At 38.4% G+C, this 17,982-nt stretch overlaps 4 protein-coding genes across 4 annotated transcripts in view; 3 read left to right on the top strand and 1 right to left on the bottom strand.

Moving 5' to 3' along the window:
* Positions 1-1,730, top strand: part of LOC106181620 (uncharacterized) — a 29,529-nt gene extending 27,799 nt beyond the window's left edge. The window contains exon 37 of the mRNA XM_086997352.1: positions 93-1,730. Coding sequence (XP_086853478.1) covers positions 93-977 — 885 coding nt within the window. The 3' untranslated portion in view covers positions 978-1,730. The remainder of the gene's footprint in view (positions 1-92) is intronic.
* A 1,398-nt stretch (positions 1,731-3,128) lies between these two features.
* Positions 3,129-7,387, top strand: LOC106155934 (uncharacterized). The gene is made up of 7 exons (XM_013530975.2): positions 3,129-3,350; positions 4,219-4,395; positions 4,590-4,694; positions 5,098-5,151; positions 5,886-5,987; positions 6,281-6,382; positions 6,808-7,387. The coding sequence occupies exons 2-7, from the start codon at positions 4,264-4,266 to the stop codon at positions 6,919-6,921; spliced, it is 609 nt and encodes a 202-aa protein (XP_013386429.2). The 5' UTR covers positions 3,129-3,350; positions 4,219-4,263; the 3' UTR covers positions 6,922-7,387.
* An 890-nt stretch (positions 7,388-8,277) lies between these two features.
* On the top strand, positions 8,278-12,603 carry LOC106181622 (uncharacterized). The gene is made up of 7 exons (XM_086998057.1): positions 8,278-8,884; positions 9,444-9,696; positions 9,840-9,944; positions 10,519-10,572; positions 11,077-11,178; positions 11,528-11,629; positions 12,017-12,603. Exons 1-7 carry the CDS (start codon positions 8,760-8,762, stop codon positions 12,128-12,130), a joined length of 855 nt encoding a protein of 284 aa, XP_086854183.1. The 5' UTR covers positions 8,278-8,759; the 3' UTR covers positions 12,131-12,603.
* An 88-nt stretch (positions 12,604-12,691) lies between these two features.
* Positions 12,692-17,211, bottom strand: LOC106181623 (uncharacterized). The gene is made up of 3 exons (XM_086998056.1): positions 17,039-17,211; positions 14,926-16,246; positions 12,692-14,523 (listed from the first exon to the last, which is right to left on the bottom strand). Exons 2-3 carry the CDS (start codon positions 16,005-16,007, stop codon positions 13,428-13,430), a joined length of 2,178 nt encoding a protein of 725 aa, XP_086854182.1. The 5' UTR covers positions 16,008-16,246; positions 17,039-17,211; the 3' UTR covers positions 12,692-13,427.
* Positions 17,212-17,982: the final 771 nt, after the last annotated feature.

The raw sequence follows: 17,982 nt of genomic DNA, 5'->3' as shown, positions 1-17,982 counted from the left end.
CATATGGTAGTGGAATGCTTCAATACGGGTGAGGTCCACCTACACTGCATTTATGTATAAAAAAATTGTTACATTGATTTTCGTCTTTGCAGATGGAAGAAAAGTTCTTACGGGTATTTCATACATATAACAAAGATGAAACTACACGAGAAAAATGGAAGAGAACAATTGAAGAAATACGGTTGAAAAATCATCGCCAAAAGATTGACAAAATCGGCGAAAAATTCGTCGAATGTCGGATGCACATACACAAGTTAGAGCAAGAACTGCAGACCATTTTGGAAGAACCAAATTTGATGCAATCGTCTACGCCTCAAACCAAGGGCACAGAAGAGGATCTGTTAGAAAAATCTCACAATGAACTCTTAGTTTCGGAAGAATTAGCAAATATGCACCAGGACGTCAACCGCAATTCTGCCATGTCCACAACAGGGATTGGCGCATGCGCAAACAACACTCCTGGCGGCATCACACCAAACGATCCACCTCCATTAGCCTTGTCCCAGAAAAATGATGGCTCAACTGGTGAAAGCCAGACTGCAAATGGCGGTGCTGATGGTTTGGCAGATGTTTTACAGCAAGGCGACACGCAGTTGGCCCATATCGAGACGACCGACGAAGTAAAACCACGCAAGAAATCCAAAAAGGACAAAACGAAACTGAAAGAGGCGGCAAAAAGCATCATGCTGGCTAATGATGTGATTGAGCAGATTGACGAAATAGCCGGCGACGAGGACGACGGTGAGGGCAAAAAGAAGAAAAAGAAGAAGAAGAAGAAAAAGAGCAAAGACAATGACGCCGATGCAAATGACGAAGAGGAGATGTTGGACTCTTCTTTGACGCGCCTTGTTGTGCCGGGCGATACGCATATGGAGATAGAAGACGGGGCTGGGGATGGACAGCCTTCTGAGAAGACACACAAGAAAAAGAAGAAAAAGAAGAAAAGCAAAGATGAAAAAGACGATGAGCAAGCTTGATGTTATTTGAAATAGACCAGACTACCTTCTAACGAATTTACAAATCTTACGGGTCTCACAAACTGAACAAATTAAACTCATAGCATTTTCTAGTGGATGACTTTTCGCAAATGAACCGGAGCGTTAAACTTCAAAACCGTACGTTTGTGCTTTGCATTGAACATAAAAAGACAGTTCTTGCTCTATGGACTCATTCCCAAAGAAACCATTGGTCTACGTAGAGTAATCCAACGCCGCTGGTACTCTCGCATAATCACATTTTTTCTTTATTCTATACAACGCCAGTAGGAGGCGTGTTAATCTCTTAATCTCATTGCATTGAGCGAGATATCTCTCGGAATTGTATCGATCTACGTAGCACGATTGTTGCATTGGGAATGAGCCCCTTGTAATAAAGTCTAGATTTACCGTCTGTAATTGTTAAATTATACTAAATATTGTGGTCATTTTTCATGTTCAACTCGTGTCCTTGGTGATCTGACCTGGTGCGTGTTGTACCTGCAATGTAATACTGTACATTTTTGTCATATAGACAACTGTAGACAACAGCTGCCAATATTCAGTGATTTCCAACATACGATAGAGACGATTTGGGTAAGCGCATAATTTTCCACATTGGGTTGCTGGCTTGTAATTAACTATAAACGACAAATATTGGCGATCCTGCGATGAGATCGTCTTACTCAGAATGTTATCTTATTTTTATAATAAATACTGAGTGTCTGTATATCTACAAAATACTTTAAAATTGTTTATTTTATTATTTATTTTATTAAATTTTTTATTCATTTTTATTTTCTTGTTTTTGCTGAAAACTGATAAATACACAAACTCGCAGAAGTATTATATCATTTTCAAAAAAAAGGTTTCCGAGGCACTCTAGGACAGTCTACGATAATAACTTTGTTGTAAAGTGTTTGGTTTTATTTAATTGTTTAAACTAAATATTTCACTGGAAGAGTGTTGACATTAAGCCTTTAAGATAGCTTTACAATCTAACTTTGTCACGGTGGACCAAGAAGGCGCGCCATTCAGTAATTAAGCTGATTGCGCTCAGCAAGAGTTCCTGCAGAGTAGGATCGATCTTCGTAGATCGATACTGCTTTGGAAACGTGGACTAACTAGTCCGAGGTCAAATATGGCTAACCCACTTGAATACTTCCCCACGGGGAATCCATTCATTGTCTTTTAACGGATTAGACTTTTCAGTGGGTGCCATATTTGGCCCTCGGACTAGTTTTTCCACTGTTCTGAATGCTACCTTGGGACCATTTTTGTCGGGAGTTCGTTCGTAAAGCAGCAGCGGCTCTCACCTGTAGCAATGGCAGTCCCTAAGGACATCACAGCAACAGCATTGTACGTACGGAATATAGCCATATTTTCATTCACGGTGAACTCCAGTACTCCCGCCTATTTCAAAATGCATTGATATTCCACACATATTTTATATGTTGTATATCTACTTCGTGTTTAAATTATTTGTATTGTTTTATTTTTTTTTAGATTTAACTGTATCTGCTGATTCCTAATATTTATGTAGCTATTTCGCAACTAAATAAGCAGCAGATTAGAATACACGAAAACATTGTTTGCATTCGATTCAGCCAATAAATGTGAATGAAGTTTAAGTGTTTAAATAAGATCATATTTCGTGCTACCGAAAAGTATGGATTTTCTCCAAAGATTTAACCAAATAGGCCTATACTTTTCGGTATTTGAATACGACCTATACTTTGAGTGCGAGAGAAAGTATTTGTAATCTTAACTGCTAAAATGCGAAATGCCTCCTCACATACAGGCATTGACCTTGAGACGAGATTGTTTATAAGACAAAAAATCTTTCTTTCTATGTGTATTCAGTTTTTAGCCTAGTCGATTAATTATCCTCCCAAAACTTTCTAGAGCGTCCGTCGTCGCAGACTTTAACGCTAGTGCCATGATTTTACGGGGAGTGCTCTCACGTGCACTTTTCCACAAGCTATTCATTTTCACATCCGCAGTCACATTGCATATTTGTCATCACCTTAAAAGAACGGCATGCAAGCATAAAGGGAAAGCTAGCATATAAGTATCAAGCTAATATCGCCATTGCAGGGCAGCGAATACCGGTCTTTTTGTTCATGCTGCACGCCCTGCATTGTTATCGATTTCTGTTATCCAACAGTCACTTAGGTTGATATTACGTACCGACTGCAAACAGTTCCTCTTTCATCACAGCTCTTAAAATACACTGCATGCTGTGTGTATTAGTGCGTATAGCACATTCAGCACAGTGAGTCGAGCTTGACCTGCCTTAATATGACCTGTTGACGGTGTTGGGCAGTTAAGAGAAAGTCGATTAGGTCAAAAGCACGAGTTCGACCCAACACTGAGGTGAGTTAATTGTTAGGGTCTCTCTCTCTCACTCTCTCTCTCTCTCTCTCTGGGTGTGTGTGTGTGTGGGAGTGTGTATTTGTGTGTGTGTGTGTGTGTGTTTTGGGGGTGGAGTGACTGGTCCACAGTTAGAACTGAATATTTTGAAAACCACCATTGACAGTGCAGTGATATGACTGCTGGAGAAATGCACGTTGGTGCTACATGTACAACAGTCCCTGCTTTTACTAACATCAGCATATTCAATACTTGGACACGTTTCAGGCGTTTCTCATTTCACGTTGAGCTGCCGGAAGGTGCACTTTATCACAAGACAGCTCAGACAAAATCCTGAAAATCAATACTTTGTGCGATTTTGCATGGATGCACACTTGTAATTCCTTGCTATTTAAGGCCACATAAGGTGTATGTGTTGATTGGTTGAGGAAGGTAATACTAGACATGGTCTATTGACAGTGCATACAGGTTTTGTGCATATATGTTTTAATGTTGTGGAAGCCATGTCAAAGGTCAATGCGTGCTCAGTGGTTGCCTTTATTATTGCACGACTTGACATTCTTTGTATTTGCATTTTTTACTACATTATATACCTGCATAATAATGCTTCGTACACTAGTTGTTTATGTACAAAAATATGCATGTAATATTGTCTCAGTTACCTGTCTCAATTATTGATCATTATCATATTATTGGGTCCCATGTTTATTTATGTATTTTAGCTCGCTGAAGCTATACTTAGTAGTAGTTAATTAAATCTATGCGCAACGGGTGTATTTGTGTAGAGCAGAAACGAACGATCCTCGTTAACCTTCACATTACCATCTCATTTAGTCAAGTTTACAGTGATATCAGCAAATCTCGATTCCAGATTACGGTTTGTCGAAATTGAAGGTCACCACGTAACTCTGCTGTAATGGCGTGTACCACATGGACGGAAGTGATCTCGTACTGGTGTGATGGCGACGCCGGCTTTAACATGAAAAACAAGTGGTTTGGAGCGCCTCCTAGCGTGGATGAGGAAATTAGAACGAAGTTCTCTGACTTGGTAAGGAAGGCATTTTTCTGTGACACCCGTCAATATTTTTATATTTGATTCTATCAAATAATTGATGGTTGATGGAGCGCTGTACTTTATAATCTCCATCGTTATCAGACATGAAAATGGCATATTGCGTTAAAGACATTTTGCATTTTTATTATTTTTGTTGTAATAACTTTTGTCTTAAACTTAAACTTAAGGTGGAAAAGGCCTTAAACAACGAACTCCTGGACTGGGAGGACGATCCCGATGGAGCTTTTGCGTTGCTGGTTCTACTGGATCAGTTTCCTAGAACATTGTTCAAGGTATGCAACATAAATGTAGGGAATCGCATACAAGCGCATGTAGACAGAGCACAAGTACACGCATCGGCGCACGTGCATACATGCAAACATCTCCACACCCGTATAGCAAGCATTATGCTGTACACAATTCTTTGGTGGTCTACACTTAAAAAAAACTTTTGAGGCAAGTTAATGAATGGATAAGTATTAAAAATATCGTCATTTTTGCTTAAATGCTGTATTTATTTCAAAATATCGCTTTTACTATAATTTCAGCAACTTCTTATTACACCTGCACAAAAATAATATAGATTTCATGATTAGATCGATATTCAGATTTTCAGGCAGTAAAGAACAAAAAAGGACAAATCACATTCACACTGTTTAAGCACAGACAGTTTTAAAATAATTTATGTCATTTTAGGGTACTGCCAAAGCATTTGCAGGAGAAGCAAGAGCACTGCGCATCGCGAAAATGGTAATATGATAACCATGCATAGCACACGCACGCACACACACACACACACATACATATATAAACACAAACATGCACATACAGTAACACATACATCAACGCACACACACGTAAATACACACAAGAAATTACCCCCCCCCCCCCCCCCTTGATTTACACAAGGCCATAATTTCATGAAACCAAGATTGCAACTGACATGATGAACAGTGACCGGGAGTGACACAATTGATGTTCTCCCTCAAAACTAATCCCCCACCTCGTCAGGATGTTGTAGTGGGTTGTAGGAGGATTGAGGATGTGTAGTGAGGATTTATAGTGAGGATTCATTTTATTGTTAAAGGCAGCGTGGCGAATTCTTACCTAGTTTTATCTTTGCTGACCCTAATTGTGAGTTATTGCTATTTTCTTTTTTTTTTTTTTTTTGCTCGATCCATGAGGTGATAATGGTACTGGTCGATGATACTGACAAACTTAATTTTAATTGAATTCAATCTTGAAAGAGAATAAATACATGTTAGTGTGACCAGGGAGTTATAACTCCTTGGTGTGACAAAAAGAAATGTATACCTCAGAATCACTCATTTAATTTATCCCGCATCACGCCGTCCTAAAAGGCAGCGTAGGTCTTAAGAATAAAGAGACCATTAATGTTGACATAAAGAAAGTATAAAGTTCTTTATATTAAAAACGATCGTCCTTTAGGACCTTATAGCCTCTTTTTGAAATAACCTTTTCAGTTTATTGGTCCCAACGCAAAGTGGAATCACAAAGACAGAAGTTTTGCAGAGAAGCAGTTTTTCTATCTACCCTTAGAACATCATGAAAATAAGGAATCGCAGGTATCACAAAGTTCATGATGTGGGTGTGTGCGTGCGCGCACGTATGTATATGTATGTGTGTGTGTGTGTTTTCCAGTGTAGGGTGCCTCGCATGCTCCCACACCAGACCTATTTACTTACTAGTTGATTCGTTGTTTTTCATCACCGTGTTGTTGTGGACAGTATGGTTTGTGAGATTGATATACACTTACAATACACGTTCCTTCAACATATATCTGCTTGATCATGGTTTTTACTTTACATTTTCTTTTATATAAGTGAATGTTAAATGACCACCTGTACATTACATTTAGGAATTATCTGTAAAACTCTACGAGGAGTTCGTCGAAGACTACAAAGGCACAGAAAATGAATGGATTGCGGCCGCTTGTTTGAAATATGCAATCGTCCACAAGGTAAGTGAAATGCACCCTGAGGTTTAGAAGTTGTTGTGAATATCCACTGACGGCAAATAGAATGTTCAGTGACATTTGACAGTCAGGATGAGTTAAACGCGTTTAAAAAGCATGTTCATTTACATAGTGAGTCGATCTCCAGAATTAGATTACCAATTGATATATCTTTGCTTCTTTTTTTTTTCCTTTTTTGTTTCTTTTTTTTTCATTCCGACGATGTAGAAGTGGTTTCTCTGTATCAAAGGGGCCATGTCCCTGCTGTTAACCTCATCCCCCCATATCCGCCATTGATCTTGATTGACGAATGTGTTATTATCATTCAATATGTAGATATCAAAATGGTACGCGATGTTTTATATACAAAGAGTACATTAATCAAAGATGACCTCATATAATTTGTTGGCACTGCGCGGTTCTCATTGCAGGAGTTAATAGACCAGTTTGGACGCTATCCGCATAGGAACGCTGCACTGGGCAGGGCGAACACGCCAGAGGAAGAAGAGTTTCTAGCCAACATACCGGCCAAATACCGCTTTTAACGTACGGATACAGACATTGTACAATTTTACCATTTTTAAAACGACTTTCAAGATAGCATCACTGTATACGACTAGATCACTTCTTGTCTATTTAGTAAAATACAAAATGCAGCATTATTTGTCATTGCATAATGAATTTTGAGCGTGACCATAGTGCTCAAGGCAAAAGAAATCAGATGGGTCTAGAATAAAGACTCAATGCCATTGGCAAGAAGAACAGCTGTATATGTATAGGGTAATGCATTCCGTGTATAAGGAGTACAGGTCAGTATTTGATAACTCAGAGTCCGGGCATTCTGTAGAGTCCGTTTAGTGTCCATGTGATTATATATGTAAATAAATGTTGAAAAATATATGTGAAAATAAAACAAAATAAGGTGTGTAAAAGCGGCATGGACTAACTTCAAATAACAGGGAGAAATGAACGATCAACTTTGTTTTTCAGGGTGAAGTTTCATTCTGTAACATTAATTAACGTCATATAACTGGCACAGGGCAGTAATTCTTTGTTGGAGAGGAGGAGGGGGTCTTCAAAAAGTATTAGCCTTTTCCTTCCTTTCAGACCATCAGAAGTTGTGACCATGATGGTCAGAGACGGTGAAAATAACCTGCTCACATGTTCAGTCTAGACCTTCAACGTTTTCCCCCTCTACACACCTTTCCATTCCCACCCTAATCATTTTTCCCTGCCTTCGGCCCGTTGGTACACCCGGTATATCAAAAATAATGTAGGTACTTTTGATGATATAGGGTTCGGTGTAAGCAACTTGGCATTCACCCATATGCCAGTATAAAGTCTCATGTTATCCACGCCTTTGAACATATGCAATGTGAGAGGGAAGTGTGCTTCCCTTTGTCATTCACAACGCAAGATCAAATATAAACATCAAGGCATCGTTTGCAGCATATTTATTTTGAATATATGTTTGCGTTGTGAAGATAGTAAAAAACGTGAGTGCTCAGTATTTGTTAACTGCACGTGGATGCTTTATTGACTGAAATACAGTGACACGTCACTGTTATGCACAAGAATGTCAAACGCTGGTTTAATGATTGCTTATAAAAACCAACACAGGCGAAAATAATCCTTATTAACGCGTCAAAAAAAAAAAAAAATACATTTCTTGAAAACTAGCACACAATGCTGTGAAGCCCGGAGCTATTATTTATTTTTATTCTGTTATTGTAGTTTCGAACCATTTTACATTGGTTATTTTCGAGTTCACCTACATGTACAAAAAATAACAGTAATGTGAAAGTTTTACCCTTAACGCTACATTGTTTTCAACCATCACGAGCTTCTGAGTTCTATTTTTTTTTTTCATTCCTAAATTTACCTTGACATCGAAACGTAAGAAAGGGTATACAGCTCCTCTGCTGCAACGACGCTGAAGAAATGTCCGAGAGCAATACTGCAAAGGAATCCTATTTAAAGAAGGTTAGGTGCACTACAGGTAGAAGGTCAGACCTACATATAGCCTCGATTGAAAACTCACTAAAAGCTTTAAATGTAAACAACGTCGAGCCTAGATAAACAAACCTGCAATCACTACACGCGATCAGAGGATATAACTGAGGCCAGATATACCAGTCACTGGACATGCCTTCATTCTAAAATCGTCCAACTACAGTTAAGGCCTACGCAGTTTAGGCCTACGCAGTTAAATAGATTTTACAAAGCCATGGCTTAAATCACGCCGTCCTTTAATATAAAAACTGTGCAATATATATAAACCCCAGGTCATCATCGACCGGTCGCCTTAGCGCTGTGGCCGGCAGCGACGTGGTCAGTGACTGTTCTCAAACCCAGTGGCTGCCCACTGGCGGTGGTAGTCAAGATGCCGGGAGGAATGGCGGCGCCTTGCTGCCGAGGCGTATTATGGCTGGCTCGCAGGAGCACAATACACTCACCGTGTTCAAAAGTTAGCAGCGTGCAGGCATGTTGTTTAGCATATAAGGAAGTGTAAGTACAGCCTCAATATTAATAATTAATAACGTGTACATACATGTAGGCCTATATGTGTGTGAAATATCAGTGTGCATTGCTTATACTGTTCTCTGTCAGTGACAGCTAGAGGCTTAATCTCATATTAGGGCACAGACAGAATAGATTTGCTATGAATATAGTACGGGTACAATCAGTAAGCCTATACAGAGACCGGCATTACATTTTGTGCCTACATGTATATATATATATATTGTGCACACTCCGGAACAATTGTGGGATTACTACCTGTATATAAATCCGATAACTGGGCTAACGGCTTTCAGTGAAGCCTACTCAGTACATGTACTTCGTCAATGTATAAAACGCATATAACACCCTGTTTTGAAATCATTATATAGAAATAACAACAAGAATTGAACGCAACAAGTAGTATGTACCAGTGCAGCGCAAGGGTTCTTGTACATTTACCTTCTGAACAAAGAAATTGTGTATATTCTAATTTTTCCTGTCGTATGTGTACTGTTATTTTATTGTTTTTTATATGCTTATTGCACTCATATTTTTGTATAAACAGGTTTCCGACGTTTACGTGTCCATCAGCATCCTTGACTTTCCATTGTCCACACAGCACTTTGCTTTCACAGTGGCAGAAGGTCAATGTCATCAGCTCGCGTGATATTTCGACAAGTTACGTCACGCCGTGTACAACCTGGTCAGAGGTCAACTCATTTTGGTGCGAGGGAGACCCGTATGAGAACGTAAAAAACAAATGGTTCGCAGCGCCGTTTAGTGTCAATGAAGAAATCAGGATGAAGTTTTCTGATCTGGTTAGTTGAAAAAATGAAAATTATGTCTAATACTTTTTAATCGGTGTTGTTATAAATGCAACACAGTGCATGCATGTCCTTGCTTGCTCAGTTATTGCTTTTAGCATACCCATCTATAAATGGTCGGCCTTTCTTACACCCAGGTCGAGAAAGCGCTGAATGGGGAGCTAGAGGACTGGGAAGAAGATCTCAAGGGAGCCTTTGCCCTGATAATTTTACTTGACCAGTTCCCAAGGAGTCTTTTTAAGGTAAATGCACTTTACCAGATCATGCGGTCTTTACCTTTAAATGTATTGTTCAAGCTTGCAGAATAAAAAGGCTGAATTGTGAGTCTTTGAAAGTAATATTTTTATATAATTCATTTATCGCTTTTTTGTGTAATTATCGATGTTTCGTTGGTAAAACTTTACATAGGTATATATTCTGTCCAAAACGTGGGGGAAATAATTAGATTCCATAAATTGTTTTCAATTTTTCTTTAAATTTCCATTTTACTGTCACAAGTTCAATTCACTCATCACCTTTACTAGTGATTCAAAATTGAGACCTATGTTGAAATTTTCAAGGAATTTACAATTTTTATTTATTTATCTATTTATTTATTTATTGTCGGCTGTTATACGCAATGCATTAATTTGAAAGAATAGCGTTAATACAATGTACATTAAAACTTGGACATAATTTTGTCCATGATTGTAAAAAGTGGAGAGAAAGTTACAGTATGTCCCCAAAATATATATTTTGTCATTTCTAATATATGTGGATAAATACGTAGAAAATATCATTACCACCATTGCTTGAATGATATTACTTTTTGCCTAGGGGACAGCCAAGGCGTTCTCTGGAGAGGCCAGGGCCCTGAGAATTGTGGACAAGGTAAGGGGAAGATACCCTGGGTCAACAAAAGTCACAGGAACCCTGTCGTCATTACCAGTACCCCTCTGTCGTTTGCAGTGCCAGGTATTGTAGAAGGGACGGTGTGCTAATGAAGGTTTCCTGTGGCCATTGAGACGCAGGGTGGGAAAATCTTGAATAAGATGCGCTTAAGAGCGGTCGGGTTTATACGTTGATTGGAGAGTCGCAATATATTGGACACTCAGAAGCGAGTTCACACACACACAAATGTAACAGTAAAATAGCGTTTTTACCTTTATTCATACATTTTATTTTAGAAAAAAGTTGTATATTTCCTTAAAATTCAAACAGGTGTAAGATGATATGTAGAAAAGCCTTGCATGCCCGGTAGATAAATGCAGTAGGTGCTATTTCGATACGTCTTCAGCTGCGTACCTTTCAAAACTAAGTTTTAAGGATGCACGTTTCTGAACTTGTGGTTATGCTCTATAAATGGTAATTTATTTATTACCTCTTTTATTTCAGTTTACAGGTCCAAATGCTGTATGGAACCACAGGGACATGAGCTTTTCGGAAAGAGCGTTTATTTACATAACCCTGGAACACCACGAGAGTATGGAATCTCAGGTGCTCTCTCTCTCTCGCTCTCTCTCTCTCTCTCTTTCTCTCTCTTTTTTGCCTTAACTTACCAGCTGCGTACCTAATCGCCGCTTTTTGCATTTACTGCTTTTCTGCTAACATTTAAATGTGGTATTTAATCTAACAAAGTACATTAAACGCCATTATCTGAGTTGTAGAATTGCCTTTAATACTGTCAAAATCACGGCATCTAAACTTATATATTGTAACTGACGCTACTTTTGGAGATCTTTTGAGATAAAGGATCACATAAACGGTATGTAGGAAACTGAACATCGCCATTAATTGCTATCGAAGGATTACAATATATGGGTCAAACTAACATTTATTGTTTCAGGAATTGTGCCTACGTTTGACCTCGGAACTTGCTGAAGATTTTAAGGGCACTGTCTTGGAGGCACTGGCTGATAATTTTAAATTATTCGCAAAACTTCACGCGGTAAGCCGCCCATTTATATATAAAAAAAATTCACAATGATTCAATTGTGGTTTCAGTTTCAAATATTGAGAGATGACATTGTGCTGGAACGACTGAAAAGTAATTTTAAATGACTTTTAAAAAGTGCACCTATTTAGTTTGATAGCTGCTTGGCTCAAATATTACAAATAATAAAGTGTAATTTGTTCACTTTTTAACCAAACATTTACTTTTGACAGCAATATTGATTCTATGGTGACATCCATGTCAACGTTACATGGTTACATTTTAATCAGAGACTTTTGGTTTATTCTTTATTTTTAAAAATTCGCCTAGTCGTTCAGCTACGTAGAATCAACAATGTTCTTCGACTAATATCTATTTTTGATAACAATTTGAATATTTCAGGAAATCGTGGAGAGATTTGGACGGTATCCACAAAGAAATGAAGCTTTAGGACGGACCAACACGCCCAAGGAGACAGAATTTCTGGCAGATATACCTTCAAAATATGTTTTTTAATAGTGTAATGTTCAGAAAGGGATATTTAAGGTTAGGTCACACTTGTCGACATTAATACCGAATCTGAACTGGTTTTTGGTCTGTATTCTGCATTCGATTATTTATTATATTTTGTTTTGTATTCATTGTACTTCGACTGCCAATCTACTAATGTTTCCCGATATTTCAAATTGAATGGAAAGAAAACAGGTTCCCAGTCATGGAGGCTTTGCATCTAGAGATATGTTAATAAAGTATATCTATGTGACCTATGAAGAAAAAAATCCAACTTATATCTATAAAGCCTCGGACCCTAATTCTTTCATTGCGTCGCATTCTATGTAGTACGCTAGAGAGAGTGCTCTATTTTTATACCGCTCTATCAAAGTAAAACGGAAAGTAAAAATTGAGTTTTGTTGATTAATCTGCATTTTATTGATAGTAAATGTAATTGGTAGTGCAAATTTTACACTTATGATATTTAAAGGTGAAAATAAACAGTTAACGATATTAATAACCAAATTAGTTTTAGATAATAATAATAATATTTATTTATTAAAACCGCACTACACTACCGCGTCTCAGTGCTGTTTACAGATAAAATTATCAGGATTACAACTTATTATATAGATAATAAGAGCTTAGGTAAAAACAAAAACAATTAAAATAATATCTTACTTTCTTATCAATTATTAGGAAATTAAACTCATAGCAATTCAACTTCATATATACAGGCACTTGCACAGTAGCAAGTGACATATTATATCAGGAAAGTAATACTTGAAAAGGGTTTTGCAATTGACCAATCAAAAGCCCAGAAAAGGGGTCACTCAGCAAAGAACGGTAGCCGTCCAATCAGAGGCCTATACAAACAAGTTCATCCATTGTATAATGGTAATGATGAGTGCCACTTAAACACTTGCATACTATACAGAGTAGGGTATTGCGACTGACCAACCAGAGGCATAGAATTCTACAAGAGGTATTTAAATATATCAAATTCACTGTGCACTGCTCTACTGCTGTATAGAGTGGCAAATCCCCATCCTGTATCCTTATCAACGAACAGCACAATGTGACTCTGCTCTTGCTTATAAAAGTTATAGTTTTGCCAATATCAAACGCAATTTATACAAAAGGATGATAAAAACAACCCGGGAATTGGAATGCTGGAATCAAACTTCAAAAGGATTCATAAATATGATATAGTACAGGCACAATTATGCAAGTTTTAATTTTATTCAAATGCCATATACCGGAATACAACATATTTCTGCATACACTGCCAGACAAACTCCGCAGTAAAATAATCTGACAATTACGATTGCGTTTGAGTAAAAGCGTTTTTTAGAAGACTAACATTATTTTCAATCAAGCACTGAAGTTGCGTTTCATCCACAATTTTCCACGTTTTACCCGATTTTCTTTTTAACTCCATTAATCCTTCGCTTAATAAAAAGCATGTGGTATCCCCCTGATCATTTCCATTTCCTTCACGTCCCTGATGATTTCCATTTTCTTCACCCCCCTGATGATTTCCATTTCCTTCACCCCCCTGATGATTTCCATTTCCTTCACCCCCCTGATCATTTCCATTTCCTTCATACACCTGATTATTTCCATTTCCTTCAGGTCTCATTTCTATTTCGCCTCCAAGAATCATAGCTAGAGGTTTATTGTCCTTTGCCAAGCGAACGAGCGAACCACTGTCACCAGGCATAGCGAAATCACGAATCTGACCTTGCACTCGAAGAAGCCCTTCACACACTCGTGAATTTTCATCACGCGATACAAAACCGAACCCTACAAGTGTTCCTTCAGTACGATCCGATTGGGCACCATGTTTATAGACGGATTGCCCGACAACGCTTCCAATATCCCCACTAAAGACGTTAACTGTGGAGCGTCTCCCAACGCCAGGACGAAGACCAAGGCTTGGAACTTCAAGGGTTGCGATGTCAACAAAAGAAGATGGTGTTGTGCCTGGAGAAATGCTCAAATTACATTTACCCTTACGCTGATGCATGCATACATTATCACTCTGAACTTGAGATCCTCCAGGTTGAATCAACTTTATATCTCCTTCCCTGGCGACATGGGCATTGGTGAGGACATAGACTTTAGAATTATCTTCATCTGTGCGACAGTAACTGCCAAGGGATCCATATCTATTATTTACTGTGTCCGTTACAATTTTTACCGCTGGCTCGGGTGGTTTCTTACCACAGAAATATGATAACCGTCGAGGAGTAGAAGATATGTGTGCTACTACTTTGCCATCCATCCCATGTTCCTCCACTAAGGTCTTCAATTTGTTTATCACGTCAAGATCGGTGTTACTTCCAAAGTGCATTCTGCAGACATATATTTGAAAGCTGTCAGGTCCAAAACCAAACATGTCGACAAATTCAAATCTGAAATAAATAAAAAAAACCTCAGGGAAGAAACTCCTCAAACAGAAACTCCTATGACAGAAACATTGTGCTGAATTCTCTCCTCAGTCAGGCACAGGCTACTACTCATATACGAGTAATACCGTTACTCGAATGCTCTGATAAAGGAGTCAAAACCTTGTAAAACACATTTATCTGTTGGTTGAGGAACCTTTTAGTGTTAACCAAGACGTTGCTATGGGATGAATGGGTCTTACTGAGTTCCAGGTGAACCAGATACAGAAGGGAAACCTATTTAACATTGGGAAACAACCGATATCGCTTTCCTACCCCAACAATCAGAGAGATGTGCATTTCAATGACACTAATTATACAGCGAAATGATAAAAATAAATAAAATAAAATTAAGGAAAAATGACTCACTGTAAAAGATCATTTTTCAACTTTTCAGGAATGGTCCTCTTCACATCAGTGCTAGTCTCCTTGCCTCTGCCCTCCGCTATAATGATGAAATCCAATCCACGTCCCGGTAGGTCAGTAAATGTTTCAAAATACTTCCTGATCGCATCAACTCCTCTCCTTGCAATGCCCTCTGGTGGTTGTACCAGTGGATTTTTGGCCACGTCAAGTTTTGTTAAGTTTTTCATAGTTTTCATCTGAGGCGGCAGGTGAGTGATGTAATTGGACACAAGGTTAAGCGTCTGAAGCGATGACATTCTATTGATCTCCGCTGGGATTTCAGAAATTCTGTTTTCTTTCATGTGGAGCTCCATTAGGTTCGACATGCCACATAAGATTTTGGGGAACGTTGTGAAGGCATTCTTACTGAGGATGAATCTTGTAAGTCCCTTTATCTGACTAACCTCACTAGGTACATCAGTTAGCTGGTTGCCTTCTAGGTGCAGCTCCGTTAGTTTATTCAGGTCACACACCTCTGCAGGGAAGGCGGTGAAGGTATTGTGACTAAGGAATAATCTTGACAGTTCCTTCATCTTACATATCTCGCCTGGTACATCAAATATCTTGTTGCCTTCTAGATGCAGCTCCGTTAGTTTAGTCAGGCCACACACCGCTGCAGGAAAGGTGGTGAAGGCATTGCGACTGAGCCAGAATACCCTAAGCTTATGCATCCTATTGATCTCGACCGATATGTCAGATATTTGGTTGTTAGACAGGTAAAGCGTTTCGAGGTTATCAATACTATAGAGTGCTGTGGGGAATACAGTGAAATTATTATCGTCCAGGTGTAAGAATGTGAGGTGTGGCAGGTTGCCTATGGACTGCGGTAAAGAAGTGAAATGGTTACCTCTGGCAAATATCTTCTTAATATTTCTGCATATGCTAATTGACTCTGGAAGATTCTTTAGATTCTCTTCATTAGCGTAGTTTATGCCAAGCTCAGTCAATTCCAGCAAATTGTCCGGTAACGTGGACTGTGGAAACAACTGTATCTTATGTAAGAGATCAAGAATGTCCTTACCTCCTGCTGCTTGTCTTTTAGCCATGTCTCAGCTATAGGGAGAACCGTCACTGTTCTAAAGCAATGAGTTCGTAAGTGGAATCAGTGTCTTTGACAAAATGTGTGATTTTTTTATCAGAGTTCCCCCATAACATTCATGTGTTTAAAATGTACGGAATTTGTTTTTGGCCAATATTTAATTACGTTTCCCTGATTATGTGCTATCATAAGGGAAGTCTCTTTGTCATCAAATGACGGATGTTTTTCTTGGAATTATCTCATTATCTGAAATAAAAATGCAATACGTTGATAGAGAAAAGTATGTTAGATACTATTTTATTTAATAAAGAGAAAACTGCAATATTTCTTGAGGTATCAAACATAGGCTTTTGGTGGAAAAAGTATCACAATTCATGTTCATGGAATCTTCAAACATTCTACGGATATTCATAGTATGTAACGACTGTTACAAGAGAGAATTAAACACTAGAACCAGTGATACGCCAAAAGTCGAATATTAGATCTCGAAATTAAAATAAACTGTTATACTATTTTTAGAAAATTCAGAAAAGCACATTCAGTCTATTCAACAAATCAAGGATCGGGAGAGAGACAGAGAGAGGGGGGTGACGACCCTCGTAAAATAACAGGAGAATAAAAGGAGAACAGGCACATTTCAATAGACATAAATATGGTGGGTGTTACAGGTACGTGTTAGCCATGTCTTTTCCACAATAAAATGTATCGAAATCAGCTTGCACTGCACAGTTACTACTACATTACAGAGACGTAGGATCGAAAGATCATTGATTTAGCATTGTCCTAAAAATTCGATTTCTGTCCGGTGTTAAACAGGGCTGAGACCGCCATTTTGTTAAAAAAAAAAAACAGTCTGAAAATTCAGCGTAGGGACCGAAGGGGGAGGGGCTCTGCATCAATCTCAAAAATGATATTTTTTGGGCTCCCCAGAAACTCACAAATCCACCTATGGTCGGAAATATCTCATTGATTGTTAAATGAACAATATCTGCCTTTTAAAACAATATCGACGGAATACTTTGCCTGTGACCTACTTACGTTATGAAATGTTACGCCTGTTGATTCTACTCCACCATGTTTTTACCTGCTACGCAGTTGTTATCGAACGTTACATTATTTGACATGCAAACAGCTGACGTGATGTTTACTCAATATATTATAGCTATTGTACGCATTTACCTAGGTGAAATGCACGTGTGCCAACTTGTGCAATGTTGGCATCATATTTGATCGAGTTTTACACGGTTGTGCTTAAAGGGAGGAATGTAAAAAGACTTTGCCCTAGTTTTCAGCCTTAGAAATCAAATACTAAGCAGTCACGGTGTCGACCCCTCCCCCCCCCCCCCCCCCGCCCCGCCCCGCTGTTACAAACTCTCGACACCAGGTGGCGTGCAATAATGAAAGCAGTTGCCGTACACCTTGAATAAAAAGTCTGAAATTTCGTCAAGCTGGTGCATGACACAATTCAAAAGTTGTTAAAATGAGAATTATAAATTCTACAAGGTGCGACAGAGGACATCTAAAGCCCCTATAGCTAGATTTGAGAGTAAAGTTTATGTGATATCTAGGGCGTGATATGATGGGCGTGTCTTAACAGACTGTTTGGGTCGGGGCTGTCAATCAAAATCATGGCGAAGGTGCTGCTTCAGCTGTATTCTATGTGACTAAGGAGTTATAATTTCTTCCTGAATTATTGAGTAGGTAAAAGGTGGTCACAATATATGGATGGGTTTATCATTATTATATAAATAAGCAAGTAGGGCGCCGCAGAAAAAAAAAGTAATTTGAAAAAATTCGCTCACGTACGTCTGCGGTCGCATTCAAAACGGTTTTACCAATAATCGTTTAAGCCCTCATTTTTGCATAAATTTTCTCCCTTACTCGTTAATATATAAATAATATATAAATAATAACATTAAAATAATAATTTTAAAATTAAAAAGAAATAAATAAATGCAACACATGAAAAGTAAATTTAATAC

The sequence above is a fragment of the Lingula anatina genome, chromosome 10 (genome assembly GCF_051362555.1).
Source record: "Lingula anatina isolate TDL-2025a chromosome 10, LinAna3.0, whole genome shotgun sequence".
NCBI classification, from domain to species: Eukaryota; Metazoa; Brachiopoda; class Lingulata; order Lingulida; family Lingulidae; genus Lingula; species Lingula anatina.
This window is presented reverse-complemented; position numbering and strand designations above follow the sequence as displayed.

Excerpts from the sequence above, each read along its gene's own strand:
- LOC106155934 (XM_013530975.2), top strand. The coding sequence starts at position 4,264 with ATGGCGTGTACCACATGGACGGAAGTGATCTCGTACTGGTGTGATGGC. Across the intron at positions 5,152-5,885 it reads CACTGCGCATCGCGAAAATG|TTTATTGGTCCCAACGCAAA; the intron begins GTAATATGATAA and ends TAACCTTTTCAG. Across the intron at positions 5,988-6,280 it reads ATGAAAATAAGGAATCGCAG|GAATTATCTGTAAAACTCTA; the intron begins GTATCACAAAGT and ends CATTACATTTAG.
- LOC106181622 (XM_086998057.1), top strand. The coding sequence starts at position 8,760 with ATGCCGGGAGGAATGGCGGCGCCTTGCTGCCGAGGCGTATTATGGCTG. Across the intron at positions 10,573-11,076 it reads CCCTGAGAATTGTGGACAAG|TTTACAGGTCCAAATGCTGT; the intron begins GTAAGGGGAAGA and ends CTTTTATTTCAG. Across the intron at positions 11,630-12,016 it reads TATTCGCAAAACTTCACGCG|GAAATCGTGGAGAGATTTGG; the intron begins GTAAGCCGCCCA and ends TGAATATTTCAG.
- LOC106181623 (XM_086998056.1), bottom strand. The coding sequence starts at position 16,007 with ATGGCTAAAAGACAAGCAGCAGGAGGTAAGGACATTCTTGATCTCTTA. Across the intron at positions 14,524-14,925 it reads TTGAAAAATGATCTTTTACA|ATTTGAATTTGTCGACATGT; the intron begins GTGAGTCATTTT and ends TATTTATTTCAG.